At 36.1% G+C, this 14,846-nt stretch overlaps 1 protein-coding gene across 2 annotated transcripts; it reads left to right on the forward strand.

Moving 5' to 3' along the window:
• The first annotated feature begins 247 nt into the window (after positions 1-247).
• Positions 248-14,645, forward strand: sult4a1 (sulfotransferase family 4A, member 1). Of its 2 annotated transcripts, XR_007930048.1 has the most exons (8): positions 248-574; positions 6,165-6,295; positions 6,410-6,490; positions 7,713-7,839; positions 7,919-8,013; positions 9,167-9,305; positions 11,413-11,526; positions 12,050-14,645. XR_007930048.1 is itself a non-coding variant. In XM_051892351.1 (7 exons), the coding sequence occupies exons 1-7, from the start codon at positions 406-408 to the stop codon at positions 12,160-12,162; spliced, it is 855 nt and encodes a 284-aa protein (XP_051748311.1). In that variant the 5' UTR covers positions 250-405; the 3' UTR covers positions 12,163-14,645. The 2 variants fall into 2 exon arrangements, 1 of the variants encoding a protein (XP_051748311.1); XM_051892351.1 differs by lacking the exon at positions 11,413-11,526 and having other exon boundaries at positions 250-574.
• The last annotated feature ends 201 nt before the right edge of the window (positions 14,646-14,846 follow it).

Raw genomic sequence — 14,846 nt, forward strand, 5'->3', positions numbered from 1 at the left:
TCGTATTTAAGTGTACATTCACGATAAAACGTGTGCTATAATGACTTGTATGAGCAATTCAAATGACAAACGTGTATTATTGTACTAAAGCAAAGCTTTCTCACTCAACAACCACATTTCTATAGTTTTACTTTTAGAAACGTGTTGTTTATTTACATAACTGATGAAGAGCTGGCATGCTCGAGGATCCGCCCCGGACGACTGGTGCTGATGCTGAGCATCACTGAGAGAATCCCATTACATCATCTCTACTCCACCTGATTGGCTGAAGGTCAATGCGCAAGCAAAGCGGCACGTCTTTGCCAAACAATCAAGGGCTGGTGGATATCAAATGCGACCTATTCTACCCGAATCTTTTTAAAAATCAATCCCTACGAGCTTTTCGTATTGTAATCGTTTGAAAGCATGGCGGAAAGCGAGGTGGACACGCCGAGCACCCCGATTGAATACGAAAGCAAATACTTCGAGTATCATGGAGTTCGACTCCCTCCTTTCTGCAGGGGCAAGATGGACGAGATCGCCAACTTTTCGTTAAGAAGTAGCGACATATGGATCGTTACATACCCCAAATCAGGTATTAAATCATATACAGTTTACATGTGCATGCTTTTCCTTCATAAAGAGTGCTGTTAACAGAGGTGCTTTACCAAAATAAACGGTCCTCTTATGCATATTTATTTTTAGACGATATGATTTAGATTGTATCAAAGCATGTTTCAGATAGCTTGTGAATATAATACTATATTATACTAATATGCACAATTATATAGTATGTTTGTTTAGTAAAAATAGCACTTCTAGACAAATAAAGATATGTTTACTTTCATGTGTCTCATCAATGGCCTGGATGGCATTGGCAATATTATTAGTTTCAAATAAGAATCATTTTCAAAGTGTTATGAAACCAGCCTGACCCACCTAATCCAGTCCACCCTGAGAGTCTGATGGCCACCTTACATCTTGGCCTGTATGAAACTGATGAGTTTTATTATAAAAAAATAAGGTGAAAAGTTGCTTATTGTAGAGATTGTGTGACGTTTGGCTAATGAGAATGATAAATCAGAACTGGGTGTGTTTGTATTGTGTGTTGATGTGAAATAAAAACAGCAAGAGGAAACATTTGCCATGCCCACACGTGTTCATTCACTGCAGAGGCGCTGTTTCCTATTAGGATGTAATGCTCCCTCTCCCACGCATGCTTGTTGCTATGTCGATTTACTTGTGTAATATAAGTCAGCTGAATCAAATGCATTTTTGCAGAACTCTTTTTTGTTGTCCTGCACAGCGTTGGGGGTAACTTGTTACAAGTTACGTAATCAGATTACTTTTTCAAGTAGCTAACTAGCTAACTTTTCCAATTTACAACAAAATATGTAAGTTACTTTTTCAAATAAGTAAAGCAAGTTACTTTTTCACATTTACTGACTGACAGCTCTCCTGTCCCCATGATGAGAGAAATAAAGTCCAGAGGTGTTGTGTGCACTATGTAAACATGATGGTTATTGTAGTTCTAGACTAAATGTGAACATGCATTTACACATCTCACTTGCACGAAAACATTCAGTATTCCTCAAAATGAATAAAAACAGTGAAATGCAATCTCAGAATTTAATGCAAACCTGTAATAATTAACTATATTAAATTACACAAATATACTTTATGTATTTTATCTAACTTTATTAAAGCTGCAGTCCGTAACTTTTTTAGTTAAAAATGATCCAAAATCAATTTTTGAGCAAGTACATAATCAGCCAGTGCTCAAAACTATCTCCTTGCTTACCTTATCCCGATTCACAACGGTAAGCTTGTGATAATGTGTTCTAATCCTAGTGGTATTGGTAGGTTTCCGTGGGAAATTCATCTTTGCGTCATTATGTCATGTCTGTTTACATAAAGAAGGAGTCCCAGGTATATATCGCATGTGAGGATGCTGCAGGTGGCGGATCAATAGCCTTTTCTCACAGCAGCTGGAATAATTAAACTTATCATTTTGATGGCGGATTGTATGCTATGACAAATTAACGTAAGAGATTAGACTGTACAGAAATTAAAATCTACAGGTAACTTAACGCTAATACGCACTAAATACACGCAGTGCTGATGTTGTTAACATTAAAAATTTGAGAACAAAGTATAACAATAATAATAATATGCACAGTTTGATGTGATATGAGCTAAGCGATCGTTAAATTTAACCACCATTGGTAGCACAATTTATTTTAATGCTTTTTTTTCCCTCAGTTGGTCAGAACAAAAGTGGCAGACATGTTACTTACTTGTTCAGATGACATTTTCCGGTGAAAATTCTTATTTTGGTCATACTTCCAAGACTACAATCTGTGATTCCGAAGTACAGTATCCACCGGTGCGGTCACTTCTCCCACTTGTGATACGATCGACCAAAACGCATCTTAATGACAGGTGGAAACAGGGCCTTTACATTTGCCAAAAATATAACTTTTTTTGTTGTTATTAAAAAAACAAACAAGCAAGCCCAGCCCAGGTGAGAAAAAGTAGCGCAAAAGTAATGTAATGCATTACTTTTCATAAAAAGTAACTAAGCAACGCTATTAGTTACTTTTTTAGGGAGTAACACAATATCGCAATGCATTACTTTTAAAAGTAACTTTCCCCAACAATCCTGTATTAAAAAAGCAAGATAGCCTGGAACATGCATATGCATTACATTGCTTTCAAACCTGCTTGCACTTGAGATTCCAAACAGAAAACCATCCTTGGCCTGTAAACAACATTAGGACGGTCTAATGATATCTAAATGAATGCAGTTGTTTATCTACCATGATTGCGCAGAAGAACTGAGAGACAGACAGACAGCAGTGAGAGATTAATGATGGTGTGAGGGTCTGAAATGGCTTGTCTTTGCAGAGTATGTTGTGTCGCACCAGCATCTGTGTAATTGAGTCCGGAGAGCCGAGGGAAGGCCGAGCTCTGCTGCATTACACACTGAAATGTGTGTCTCCAGCGGGCCGAGATGGATGACAGGTCAATAGAGTCACACGTTGCACTGCCAGTCGAATCTGCAGAGTAAACAGACATTGTCTTGTTGATAGTTGTGGTGGGAATGGGGGAGTCAAATATTACAAGCTTCTAGATACTTCTCAGGCTTTTTATAATTAGATTAAAGTCCCCCTGTGGTGAAAATCAAGTTTTTAATGTTGTTTATATGTCTATGTGGTGTTTTTAATGTGCTTTTAATTTCTTGTTAACACCATTGCTGAGTATTTTCTCCTTAAAACGGCAGTGAACAAAAGACAGTCTCAAAAACGCGGTTTGAAATCGCTGGTGTTTCTGACGTCACAAACTACCTTGTAACCAATCACGTCAACAAGTGGATCTCTGAACTGGTCTAAGTGTGTAGGTGGGGCTAATTTGCATATTCATAGAACCGCGTATACTAAATGAGGCAAGGGTGTAGAGTTACATTCAAGCTATTTTAAGCCATGAAGAAATTTTTTTCAAGGGAAAAAAAACGTACATGTCATTTTGGTGATCGAAGATGAGTTTTAAGGGATAAAATGATTGACTACAGGGGGACTTTAAGCTCAGCATTGTCCACATTGAATATTTTAATGTTTTACCTGACTCTCTGAAGAAAAGTAGGGTTTTATTATTTTAACATTTTCCCAAATGCAATAATAAAGCCTGAAAATTTCTAAAATGATAGTGTAAATAAAAACAAAAACAATCGAGGAAGTTTGATTGTGCATAAAGCGTGTTTGCAAGATAACGTTTTATTTTGAGTGACTTAGTTTTGTTTTCCAGTCCAGTGGGAGGAAGTGGCCAGAGGGTCATGTGACCCTGCTGGTGTGTTTTCTTGGAACGGATTGATTTTGTAAACAAAAATCTGTTGCAAATCAAACACATTCTCTTTTTTTCATCACTTGTTTTTGAGTGTCAGGAAAAGAGTGAAATTGATTTAAAAATGGATTTATAAACCCACGTCATTGTTGTACCCTCCTTATGTTTGTTATGCCCTTAATATCCTGGATTCATAAATTTGTTACAGATCTATAAAGTAGCTAACACAAGACTGTTTACATAATTATTCTAGGAATCTGTTTTCTAGAATTTTTTTTTTCTGACAATATTAAATATAAATTTGAGGGAGAGGCCTGGTGGGGTTGTGTTTATGTGTGTTTCTGTATATGTTGTTCCTGTGAAAGTAAGCGTGCAGAATATAATGTTCTGTAATCATCATTAATGATGTACTGAATCCAATTCAATGTACAGTAATGGACAAAAGTGATGTCCTGAGGTTGTTTTTAATGACCCTGCAAGTTTGATTAAACCATCAAAATATGAGGAAAATAGTATATATTTCTTAAATATTTTAAATATGAGGGCAGAACAAAACCCTAAACTTGGTTAAGGCGTTTATCTGAAAAAAATATCTGGCAAAAAATAAAGCTACAGGTTTTATTTTACTATGCAAGAGCTCACAGGAAAAGCATACATTGACTACAACATGATCAGTTATTAATATTTCATTGGTTCTCTCTTGTTTTTGCATGTGTTCATAATTTCTTTGTATGACAGCCTGGCCAAAAATTATGTCTGTACAGTCTGTACAAACAAACAAACAAACATACAAACAAACAAAAACAATACATTTAACATTTAAAGCATTTAGCTAATTTTGACATTGCTTTATACACAAAGTCCAACCTAACCAAATTGTACACTAACTGTATAACCATACCGATATCTGTATATAGATAAACTGAATGGTTGTAAGAACGTTTAATGGAGAACCTCAACTGGCTATATGTCATTTGAGGTTGATACCCCTGTTGTAAGAGATTAGAGTAATGTTATATGATTAAATGATATAATTACGATAAAAAATATATTTTTAAGGGGCGAAAAGTGGTGACGATTTTAGGGTTGCCCCTGTGATTTCCCCCTGGGATTACATACATTTTAGCATGACTTGATTGTCCTTTTATGAGGGAGGGCCCATCAGAAGGCATTATGTGTTTATTCTGTTATTTAATGAAGGTCATTTATGCTCGTCCACTCTCAAATCAGCCACAAGTAAACAAAACTGCTCAATGAGAGTGAAAGAGACTCATTATGATAATTTCAAGGTCAAATTTCGCATTATGCCTTTGTTTTGTGCTCCCATAACGCCTGAAAACTCCTCATGCAGTCAAAAAATACGAGTTCTGCTGAATTGGCAAAACAATCTGTTCTCCTCAACTAAACGGAAGATGTTCACATGCAGGCCTGCTCTTTTCATCTGAAATGGGCAAAAATAAGAAGTGAAAGAGGACACCAAGATGCTTTCACAGACATACACACACAAAGAGAAAAGAGAAAAAGAGAAAATAAAATCTACTTGATTATGTATACTTAATGCGATCAGTACTTGCATTTTCAGGCTACTTAAGAGGATCCAAATAAAGTTTGTCAGGCTTCAAAGGCTCTTTTGTCAGTTGTCTAATGCTTGTCATGTGTTTAAAACAGATCTGTCCATTCCAGAATTACTCTTACAATTGATTTGTTAAGGCTAATAAATATTACATTTGTACATGTTTTCTTGGAATGTGACATCTCCCTGTTGGTCAGTACATTAAACAAAATATCCTTTTATTAACGTCAAAGCTAAATGTTATTTTTATTTTTTTGCAGAAGTTTTTCCTATAGCGTGAAGACACTTTAATAATCTAAAGAAACCTTTTCCACTATAAAGAACCATTGTGCAATGGAAAGTTTCCATAAAAGCTCTTCATGGAACCATTGATGTGTTTGGCAGATTGGGAAAGCGGAAGCCTGACAAAACAATTAACAAATAAAAATGCCAAGGCTTTTACAAAACGAATAGCCCAAAATGTCATTTTAGCTCCTCACCCATTGAAATCAACACCTTCTGTGAAGCATGATGGAAACTGAGTTGCTCCTCATCAGCTGGGATGGTCAAAACTGAAAAAAAGAAAATTATTATTATCAAAAAAAAAAAAAAAAAAAAAAAAAACTCAACCAAAGAATGGCTTTAAACCATTGGGATTGCAGGTCAATCTATATTCAGGCGAATGCATGTGTTTGCAAATACTCAACTGAGTTAAGTGCAGCAGGCAAAGTCATATTTGTACCATCAATAATACATCCGATATGACTTTCCTTCCTTTCTCTCACGCACATAGGTACGAGTTTGTTACAGGAGGTGGTGTATCTGGTGAGCCAGGGTGCGGACCCAGATGAGATCGGGCTCATGAATATTGATGAGCAGCTTCCTGTGTTGGAATACCCACAGCCGGGTTTGGAGATTATCCAGGTAACGCTATCTCACACACGCACATATCTGCCAAAACTATGGCCTTCAGCATGAGAATGCTGACCTCTGACCTCTTTGACTGATGAACTGCAGTTTTATTTTGTGTTTCTATAGGAACTGACGTCGCCTCGTCTGATCAAAAGCCACCTGCCGTACCGTTTCCTCCCCACAGCGATGCACAATGGAGAAGGCAAGGTCAGCTGTAACACACAACGCAACATATTAATCATGACTTCAAGTTTGACTTGACCTCCAATTGTCCTTTGGGGCACACAAAACTTTCTCTATTATTTTACATACCATTAATACTAGGGCTGTTTTCAGAAAATTGAGTTCTCTTTTGTGCTTGAACGGACAAAAACACACTAAATTATGCCAAAATGCCCATTTTGTTGAGTATCCTCATAAGCACAGTCTTAAATGAGTTAAATAAAGTCTTAAATGAATGTAAAGAGTCATGAGGACATCGGATGTGTTTATTAGATCCGCGTCATGTGCGTTAGATCTTAAAGTGACAGCAGCCTAAAAAACCTGCTGCTGTGACGTCTGTTAATCAAAGAACAAAAGACAAAGAATAAAATCACTCACTGCTCTTGACTTAATCACTTTTGTAACTTTAATAAGGGTTAATCTATATTTAATTTATAATTTATGTACAGAAGACTGTGAAGCTTTCAATAACTTTATTAAATTTCTGTATATTTCCTATTTGTTAGAGCAAATATTTAAAATATATAGTCTTTATGTTTTTTTCTACACATTTAATTTGGATTAAATGTGAAATTATTACAATATGGAAATATATTAAAAACTTTAATGTTAGGTGCGATTAATCGTGATTAATCACAGAAAAAAAATGTGTGATTAATTAGTTATTTTTTTAATCAATTGACAGCACTAATACCTTTAATCAGCAAGGATGTGACAGTAAAGACATTTATAACATTACAAAAGATTTCTGTTTCAAATCACTTCTTTTGACATTTCTATTCATCATGGAATCCTGAAAAAAATGTTTCACAGTTTCCACAAAAATATTAAGCAGCAGGACGAATGTTCTCAAAATTGAAAAGCGGCAAATCAGCATATTAGAATGAAGGATCATGTGACAGTAATGATGCTGTAAATTCAACTTTGCCATCACAGGAATAAATTACATCTTAAACTATGTTAAAAATAGAAACCAGTTATTTAAAATTGTAAAACTATTTCACAATATTACTTATATTAACTGTATTTTTGATCAAATAAATGCATCCTTGGAGAGCAGAAGAGAAATACAGTGATGTAGAATGCATATTACATTTGTATTTTGCTTTTCTTATGGTGTCAACAGACTTTCATCAGTTATTCACTTTTTGTATACACTTTGCTATAAATATGCCTTTACACAAACGTATCAATGCATGTCCTCTAGGTGATATATATGGCCAGGAACCCTAAAGACCTGGTGGTGTCCTACTACCAGTTTCATCGCTCTTTACGCACCATGAGCTACCGGGGAACGTTCCAGGAGTTCTGCAGGCGATTCATGAACGACAAGTGTGAGTAAGAGACATGACACCAAAGTGACAGATTTGCTCAAAAGGAAAGTGTATGATAATCTACTTTTTGTCTCTGTAGTGGGATACGGTTCCTGGTTTGAGCATGTTCAGGAGTTCTGGGAGCATCGCATGGACTCTAATGTTCTCTTTTTGAAATATGAGGACATGTACAAGGTACTACCTACATTGACACACACAGTTTCTCCTAACGCTCACTTTGAATCTCACTCTCTGTGTCTCATTTTAACCTCCACACATCCACTATTTGTCTACGTAGTATCAGAGGCCCCTAATCACACTTGGTACATTTCATTCTTAACAGTTCCTGGGAACTTTGATAGTAGTGTGTTATGTATGGGGAATCACTGATAGTCAGCCTGCTCGAATATGTTGTTTTCATATCTTTATGGGGAAATGCGATTAGGAGGGTTCAGAGTCCAGCAGGAAAGCACAAACAGAGACACGCATCATGTGACAGAAGAAACAGACTAATGTATAGAAACATGTAGATAGGACACCAGTAGTCTGTGGTTCATGAAGCAGTTAGAGGTCAGAGAGACTATATGCTGAACATAAAGGATATTATATAAGTTAATATCAAATAATACTCAATATCAAATAATAAAGTAAAAGTATAACTTAAATATATGAAAGAATGAAGTATTATTGTTAATTAAATTGCTATTAATGATTAAAAGTTTATACATAATGAACTAAAATATAAAAACAATAGCAAAACTTGTTGTTGTTCCTTAACTAATTCAACAGTTATTTAAAATCATTTTCTCTCACCATATGTGAAATCATTAAAATACTAATCGAACTGAAATTATTGATTATTGGCCCTGATAAACAAATAATAATAATTATTAAACTGTGAATTGTTTCTTAATTTAGTTTGAATTAACTGTACTTTTATTTGTAGAGTTATTTCTTTAACTCACCAACTGTAAATTAAGTAAATTAATTTATTTTAAATTAATTTATTAATTTATTTTTTGATTATTGGAACTTTTGTTTAAATAGTGCATATGAGTGCAACTAATTTGACAGAAAATAAAGTTGCGCATACATAAATTGGTCGTTTTGCATAATGTACTTTTAGCAATTTAGTGTTTCTGGACACAGAACAGCTGGTAGATAAAATCACCTGCACCTCGACGTTCCTGAAATAATTTAAAAACTGAAGTTAATTATGTAAGCCTATTACATGTTCATGTATTCATCTGTGTAAGACCAAGGTATGAGTCATAATTACATAACAGAAAGATTGTCATTCTCTGTTTCTCTCCACCTTTTCTGCGGCCTGTAATTATTCACTCTGGAGGATCTGGGGAACCTGGTGGAGCAGCTGGCTCGATTTCTGGGTATCGCGTGTGATAAAGCCCAGCTGGAGGGCATGGTGGAGAGCTGTAACCAACTCATTGAGCAGTGCTGCAACTCCGAGGCCCTGTCCATCTACCGGGGTAAGAGACAGATGACTGGAGAAAAAGGGGGTGCTCGAAGGTATAAAAGGGGGGCGTGGCAAGGCTAAGGGTACAGTCAGCAGATTGTTATGCAAAATAAACATCTTCAGTAAGTAAATAATTTAACACAAAATATTAATTTGACATATTTTATTACTTCAAGATGACATGCAGGGAGCTGTGTAAAAATATATATGAATGATGGATGGTTCTGCATTAAGCATGGACAAGTTTGCGAAAGGACTGCCAGTGCCAGATAAACGTAAAGCATACGATGAATCTACTTCAAACTTCAGTGGCGTGATGAGACAAAAGCAAATAGATCCCTAGATTTCTGACGTAGGCCTACTCCAAGCGCTCACGCAACTACTAAAACAAAAAACAAATGGATTTGCAATGTTCGCTTTGTCGCGTCCAGTATAGACAACCTCATCAAGCGGACTCTAAGCCAGTGTTGCCAAGTCCGCGGGAATTGGGCTACTTTAACACCGATGCCGTGGGTTGTTTTTCATGTCCGCGGGTTGAAGTGACCCCAAATAGCATGATATTTAGCCCCTGGAATGCAAATTTTACCAGGAGAGCCCGTCAAAAATGCAGATTTTACCCCCCAGAACACGATTTTTACCGGGGGGGGTGGGCCTTGAAACGCGATTGGGCTAGTTTTGAGTAGCAATTGGGTGGGTTTTGTTGTGAAAACATGGCAACCCTGCCCTAACCCAAAAAGGGTAACCGGAACAGCTAGAACTGTGGACATACAAAGCATAAATTGCTTTTACCACTGTTTACACCAGTCTCACTCATTAGGATTCAGCTTTTTCAATTATGTCTGCTAAGTTGTCACTGCATTGTCAGCCCTTGGTCATCATTAAAATAATCCACTGTTCAAATGAGATGAAATGACAAAGAGTGACAAGTGTCTGAAGTGTGTTCCCTCTTTACTCCGTTGTTTGTTTGCGTCCTGAACAGCCAATCAGAGTAATCTCTCTCACTGACGAGCTCCACCGCCGATTCTGCCAAAAAAACGTCAATGGCGTCTAACTAGAGCCAACGCTCAAAAACGGCCCGACATTGCCCGGTGTGTCCCAGGCTTAGGAGACTTCACAACAAAAACACAAAGAGAAGCTTGTTGAAATTGATTAGTCATAGTACTGTATTAATTACAATGTTTCAAATAAATCCTATAGGATTTTGCAAGCAGGGTCATGTCCGAGGGTGTCTTTATGTGGGTGCATGTAGATGGGGCTGGGGGGCTTGAAATTTTTTGTCTGTGGTGAGAAATCGAGTCCCCCCCTAGGAAGCGGGTCTCCTTTAGGACCCTGAGTTAACCCATTGGTTCAACTGTCTTTTAATAGGTAGTATTTTTAGCGTCTGGTTATAATTATATAAATCATAACGTGATTTTGCAGGAGTTTAAAATGCACGACTTATAATGACCATTAATGTCTTTTAAATTACATGGTTCATATACTAGTATATAACTGAAGCTACAGGCTGTGAAATCAAGCATTTCACATTCTTACTGTTTTTTTGGTTAGCTTCTGTACTAGCATAGAATACATCTACTGGATTAGCCTGCTAGCTTAGCTTATATTAGGTATGTTTTTTGCTTCCAACATCTGTTTCCAGTTTGTTTTATTATGCAATACATAGGCATTCATTTTATATTTCAAGCATGTTGTTTGTGCACTTAATGTAATAAACATCATACAATATTGAAATAGGTTGATTAGTCAAGACGTCACGATAACAACTTTTGATCAGGCATTACCGCCTGGGTCCTGAAGGAGACCCGAATCCTGGGGGGACTCAATTTCTCATGACACCGGCAAAGGAAGTTTTGGGAACCACTGGTGTGGCTTTTTGCTTAAAAAAGGGAAGGCAGTGCCATCATGTGGTGAATATTTGCGGTGCATCTTTATTTTTATGGAAATTTCTGTTGCTATCTGTTGTCTTTGTCCTATTATTTTATTATTATTCAGTAAACTTTATGTAAAACCCCCATTTTTACATATAAGAGACTATTTGCTATTTATTTGAGATTATTTTATCATTTGCACTTTAGTTCTGTTTTGTTGTTTTCTTGTGTCTTGTTCATTTTTTCTTTTAGTGCATGGATTCTTGGCATGGCATGATGCTGAAAAATCTCACTACATACAGTAGGGACTTATTATAGAAACAGTGAACATGAAGATGGAAAATGTGTGAGAGAGAGGTACAGAAGGTGAGTCTGGGTGATGTCAAGTCTTTAAGGAATGATCAGGATTCGAATGCCATAATATTGGTTACCATAGAAAAAAAAAATCAGGATCGTAAATAATAAAATAAAATAAAATAAAATAATAAAAGGCACTTGCAATGCAATTAAACCAAGCCAGCATTCCAGAAGGTATGAAGCAGAAATGTGAAGCTTGTATTTTTGTTGATGCACTTAAATTATTCAGTAAAAAAATATTTATTATTTGAGGTGTATAGTCATCTAAATTGCCTTACCTGTCTTACTGACATCCTTGGTTGTATCATATAAAAGTTAGCAGCATTATATGCATGATATTTAAGTTTAGTCAGTGCTTTTTGAAAACACAACTGAGGGATGAATTATTCTCTTTGGCAATCAAAATTATGCCACAAATAGAGTTTAACTATCGTTGACTATCGTATATCATTATGTTTGTGGTTATCTGTGTATTAGCTGTGAGATGATGTGAAATCAAGAGCTCTTCTAACTCTGTTTTCATCTGCTTCAGGTCGTTTTGGGCTTTGGAAGGACATTTTCACTGTGTCCATGAACGAAAAGTTTGATGCTGTTTACCGACAGAAGATGGCAAAGTCTGACCTGACCTTTGACTTTAACCTGTGAGGAAGCGAAACTGGACTATCTGTTAACCGCTCAAACAACCAACCAAGAAGTTCACCTGCTGTGCTTAATGTCACCTGATGGACGTTCCCCATCCAGAGTTTATCTTTCCATCCCCATCATCTCTTGCTCATCAATGCTTTCATTAGTTACTCGAAAGTTACTTCTCAGTACAGATACATGGTCAGTACTAAGAGGCTTTTTTCTTTCTCTTGTGTATTTGTATAACATTGCATAAGCAGTGCTAGTCCGAAGTGTAAGCACAGTGCTTGTTGCGTTTGCACATTGTACAGAGCTATTCCATATCCCAAAGGCGCTTATGAAATGTGTATTTATTAAAAATTAGAAATGAAAATGATTTAGACTATATTCTATACGCTAAAGCTGTAATGACAAACTCTCAGGAGGATTCTTGAAATCATTGGCTAATAGATGCACCAAATATGCAGTCATCCAATCACAGCTCAGGTCATGAAAACCTGAGCCTCATGATGAATGCTGATTGGCTCATGGCCAAAAGATCTTAAAGTATGTGTGGAATATAATTTCACTTCTTCTTCTTGTGCACCTCTCTTAGTGGCTTCTAGACAGCTTTGACTTATATTCCAGTATGGCTATTCATTGATACTGTAACGAAAGGTAAATCACATCTGTATTTTCATTTTTTAATGTATCACGTCTACATATTTAGATCATCCCCCAGGATCATTCACATGAACATACACTCCGTGTATGTATAAAGGAGTAGGAAGGGGATCTTTTTAGAACATTTTACATCAGTTACATGCATATCATAATATAATGCATCAGAAGTGTTGTTGTGAGCAGATATGAGTTTGTATTTCATCATTATGTCTTGGTCAAAGGTATAAAAGATGGGTAAGGTGAACTCAAATACCAGCACTCCTGACAAAGTGACTTATAACCTCACATATCCAACAATTGCTGTGTTCAGAATGGAATACTAGCATACTATGTACTAAACTGTACTGTATGCTATTGTTAAAAATAATATGTGCAACAGTATGCATTATGCCACTAAATAGATCAATCAGTAGTATGCCACATTGTCACATGACCTTGTTAAGCACGTTTAATTCAGAGAGTGATGGTTGTGTCGAAAATAAAATGGCTATTTTGGCATTTTTTTTATATCTACAAGTTCCTCGTGAGTTTATATCCCGCAATTCTGACTGTTTTTCTCAGAGTTGTGAGATGTAAACTCTCAATTGCGAGGTATAAAGTCCAAATTGCAAAAAATAAACTCACAGTTCTAAAAAACAAAAATCACTTTTATTTTTTTAATTCAATGGCGGAAACAAGGTTCTATTGTTTTCTGTGCAGTGTGTGCTATTCTTGTTTCCACCACTAAATAAAAAATAAAAATAAAAAAGGTAACTGCAACTTTTTATCTCACAATTCTGACTTTTTTCTCGCAATTGCGAGTTATAAAGTCAGAATTACGTGATATAAAGTCTGAATTGTGAGTTATAAAGTCGCAATTCTGACTTGTTTCTCACAATTGCAAGTTATAAAGTCAGAATTACGTGATATAAACTCACAATTGCGAGTTATAAAGTAAGAATTGCATGATATAAACTCAGAATTGCGAGTTATAAAGTCAGAATTGCCAGATATAAACTCACAATTCTGCCTTTCTTCTCAGAATTGTTTATATCTCGCAATTCTGACTTTATAACTCGCAATTCTGAGTTTATATCATGCAATTCTAACTTTATAACTCGCAATTGTAAGTTTATATCTCACAATTGCGAGAAAAAAAGTCAGAATTGTGAGTTAAAAAGTCGCAATTACCTTATTATTTTTTATTTAATGGCGGAAACAAGCTTCCATAGTGCGCTAATGCACATTTGGAAAAAGGTAGTAGATAATCCGATGTTTAAAGCATACAGAAATTTTGCATACTGCACACAGTATACATACTGTACTGTGTACTACAGAAATAGTAAGAGTAGTATACTAGTATGCTATTTAGGAAATAGCATATGGCTGAATTTGAAATAGCACACTAACATACTACTCTAACTATTTCTCCCCGTATAGCAGAAATAGTATGAGTAGTATGCTATTCTGAATTCAGCCAATCATTCAAATATTCAGGAAGAGAACTTTAGACAGGAGAGAGGCTGTGATGTCATATAGCTCCGAAACCTCACATCCAATCAGGATGCTGCGTCATCACAGTCACTGAATTTATTCCTCTACACCATTTTGTCTTTCTTCACGCTCACTATCATACCCCCTTTCCAGTGCTTATTGTCTCTGGTATTAGCCTGATTCCCCACGTCTTTACTGTGTGGGACTCAACACAAACTCATATGTATTATTATTACTGCTCATACTGCACAGATTATTCCTGCTATGCTGTCTTATGTAACTCAACACGTTTTGTTTTTTTGTTTTGTTTTTTTCAGTCTTGCTTGCTGGTTTATTAATAAAGTGACATCTTCAGGCCTTGAAGTTCAGTTTGCCTAATGTTTGTTCTTGCTTTTTTTCTTGCCAAGAGCGTAAATACAACGTATCGAAATTAAAAAGACGGCTAACGCAGCGGCTTAAATCTAAGATGCTGGATTAACAACAGTTGGAAACAGAAGCATGCTGAGTACAAAGAGGTTTCTGAACAATCACAGATGGCACCAAAGGACAAATTAAGTTCCTATGGCAAC

The sequence above is a fragment of the Ctenopharyngodon idella genome, chromosome 4 (assembly GCF_019924925.1).
Source record: "Ctenopharyngodon idella isolate HZGC_01 chromosome 4, HZGC01, whole genome shotgun sequence".
Taxonomy (NCBI): domain Eukaryota; kingdom Metazoa; phylum Chordata; class Actinopteri; order Cypriniformes; family Xenocyprididae; genus Ctenopharyngodon; species Ctenopharyngodon idella.

Coding starts and splice junctions, on each gene's coding strand:
- sult4a1 (XM_051892351.1), top strand. CDS start 406: ATGGCGGAAAGCGAGGTGGACACGCCGAGCACCCCGATTGAATACGAA. Junction 6,296..6,409: donor CGGGTTTGGAGATTATCCAG/GTAACGCTATCT, acceptor GTGTTTCTATAG/GAACTGACGTCGCCTCGTCT. Junction 7,840..7,918: donor GCGATTCATGAACGACAAGT/GTGAGTAAGAGA, acceptor TTGTCTCTGTAG/TGGGATACGGTTCCTGGTTT.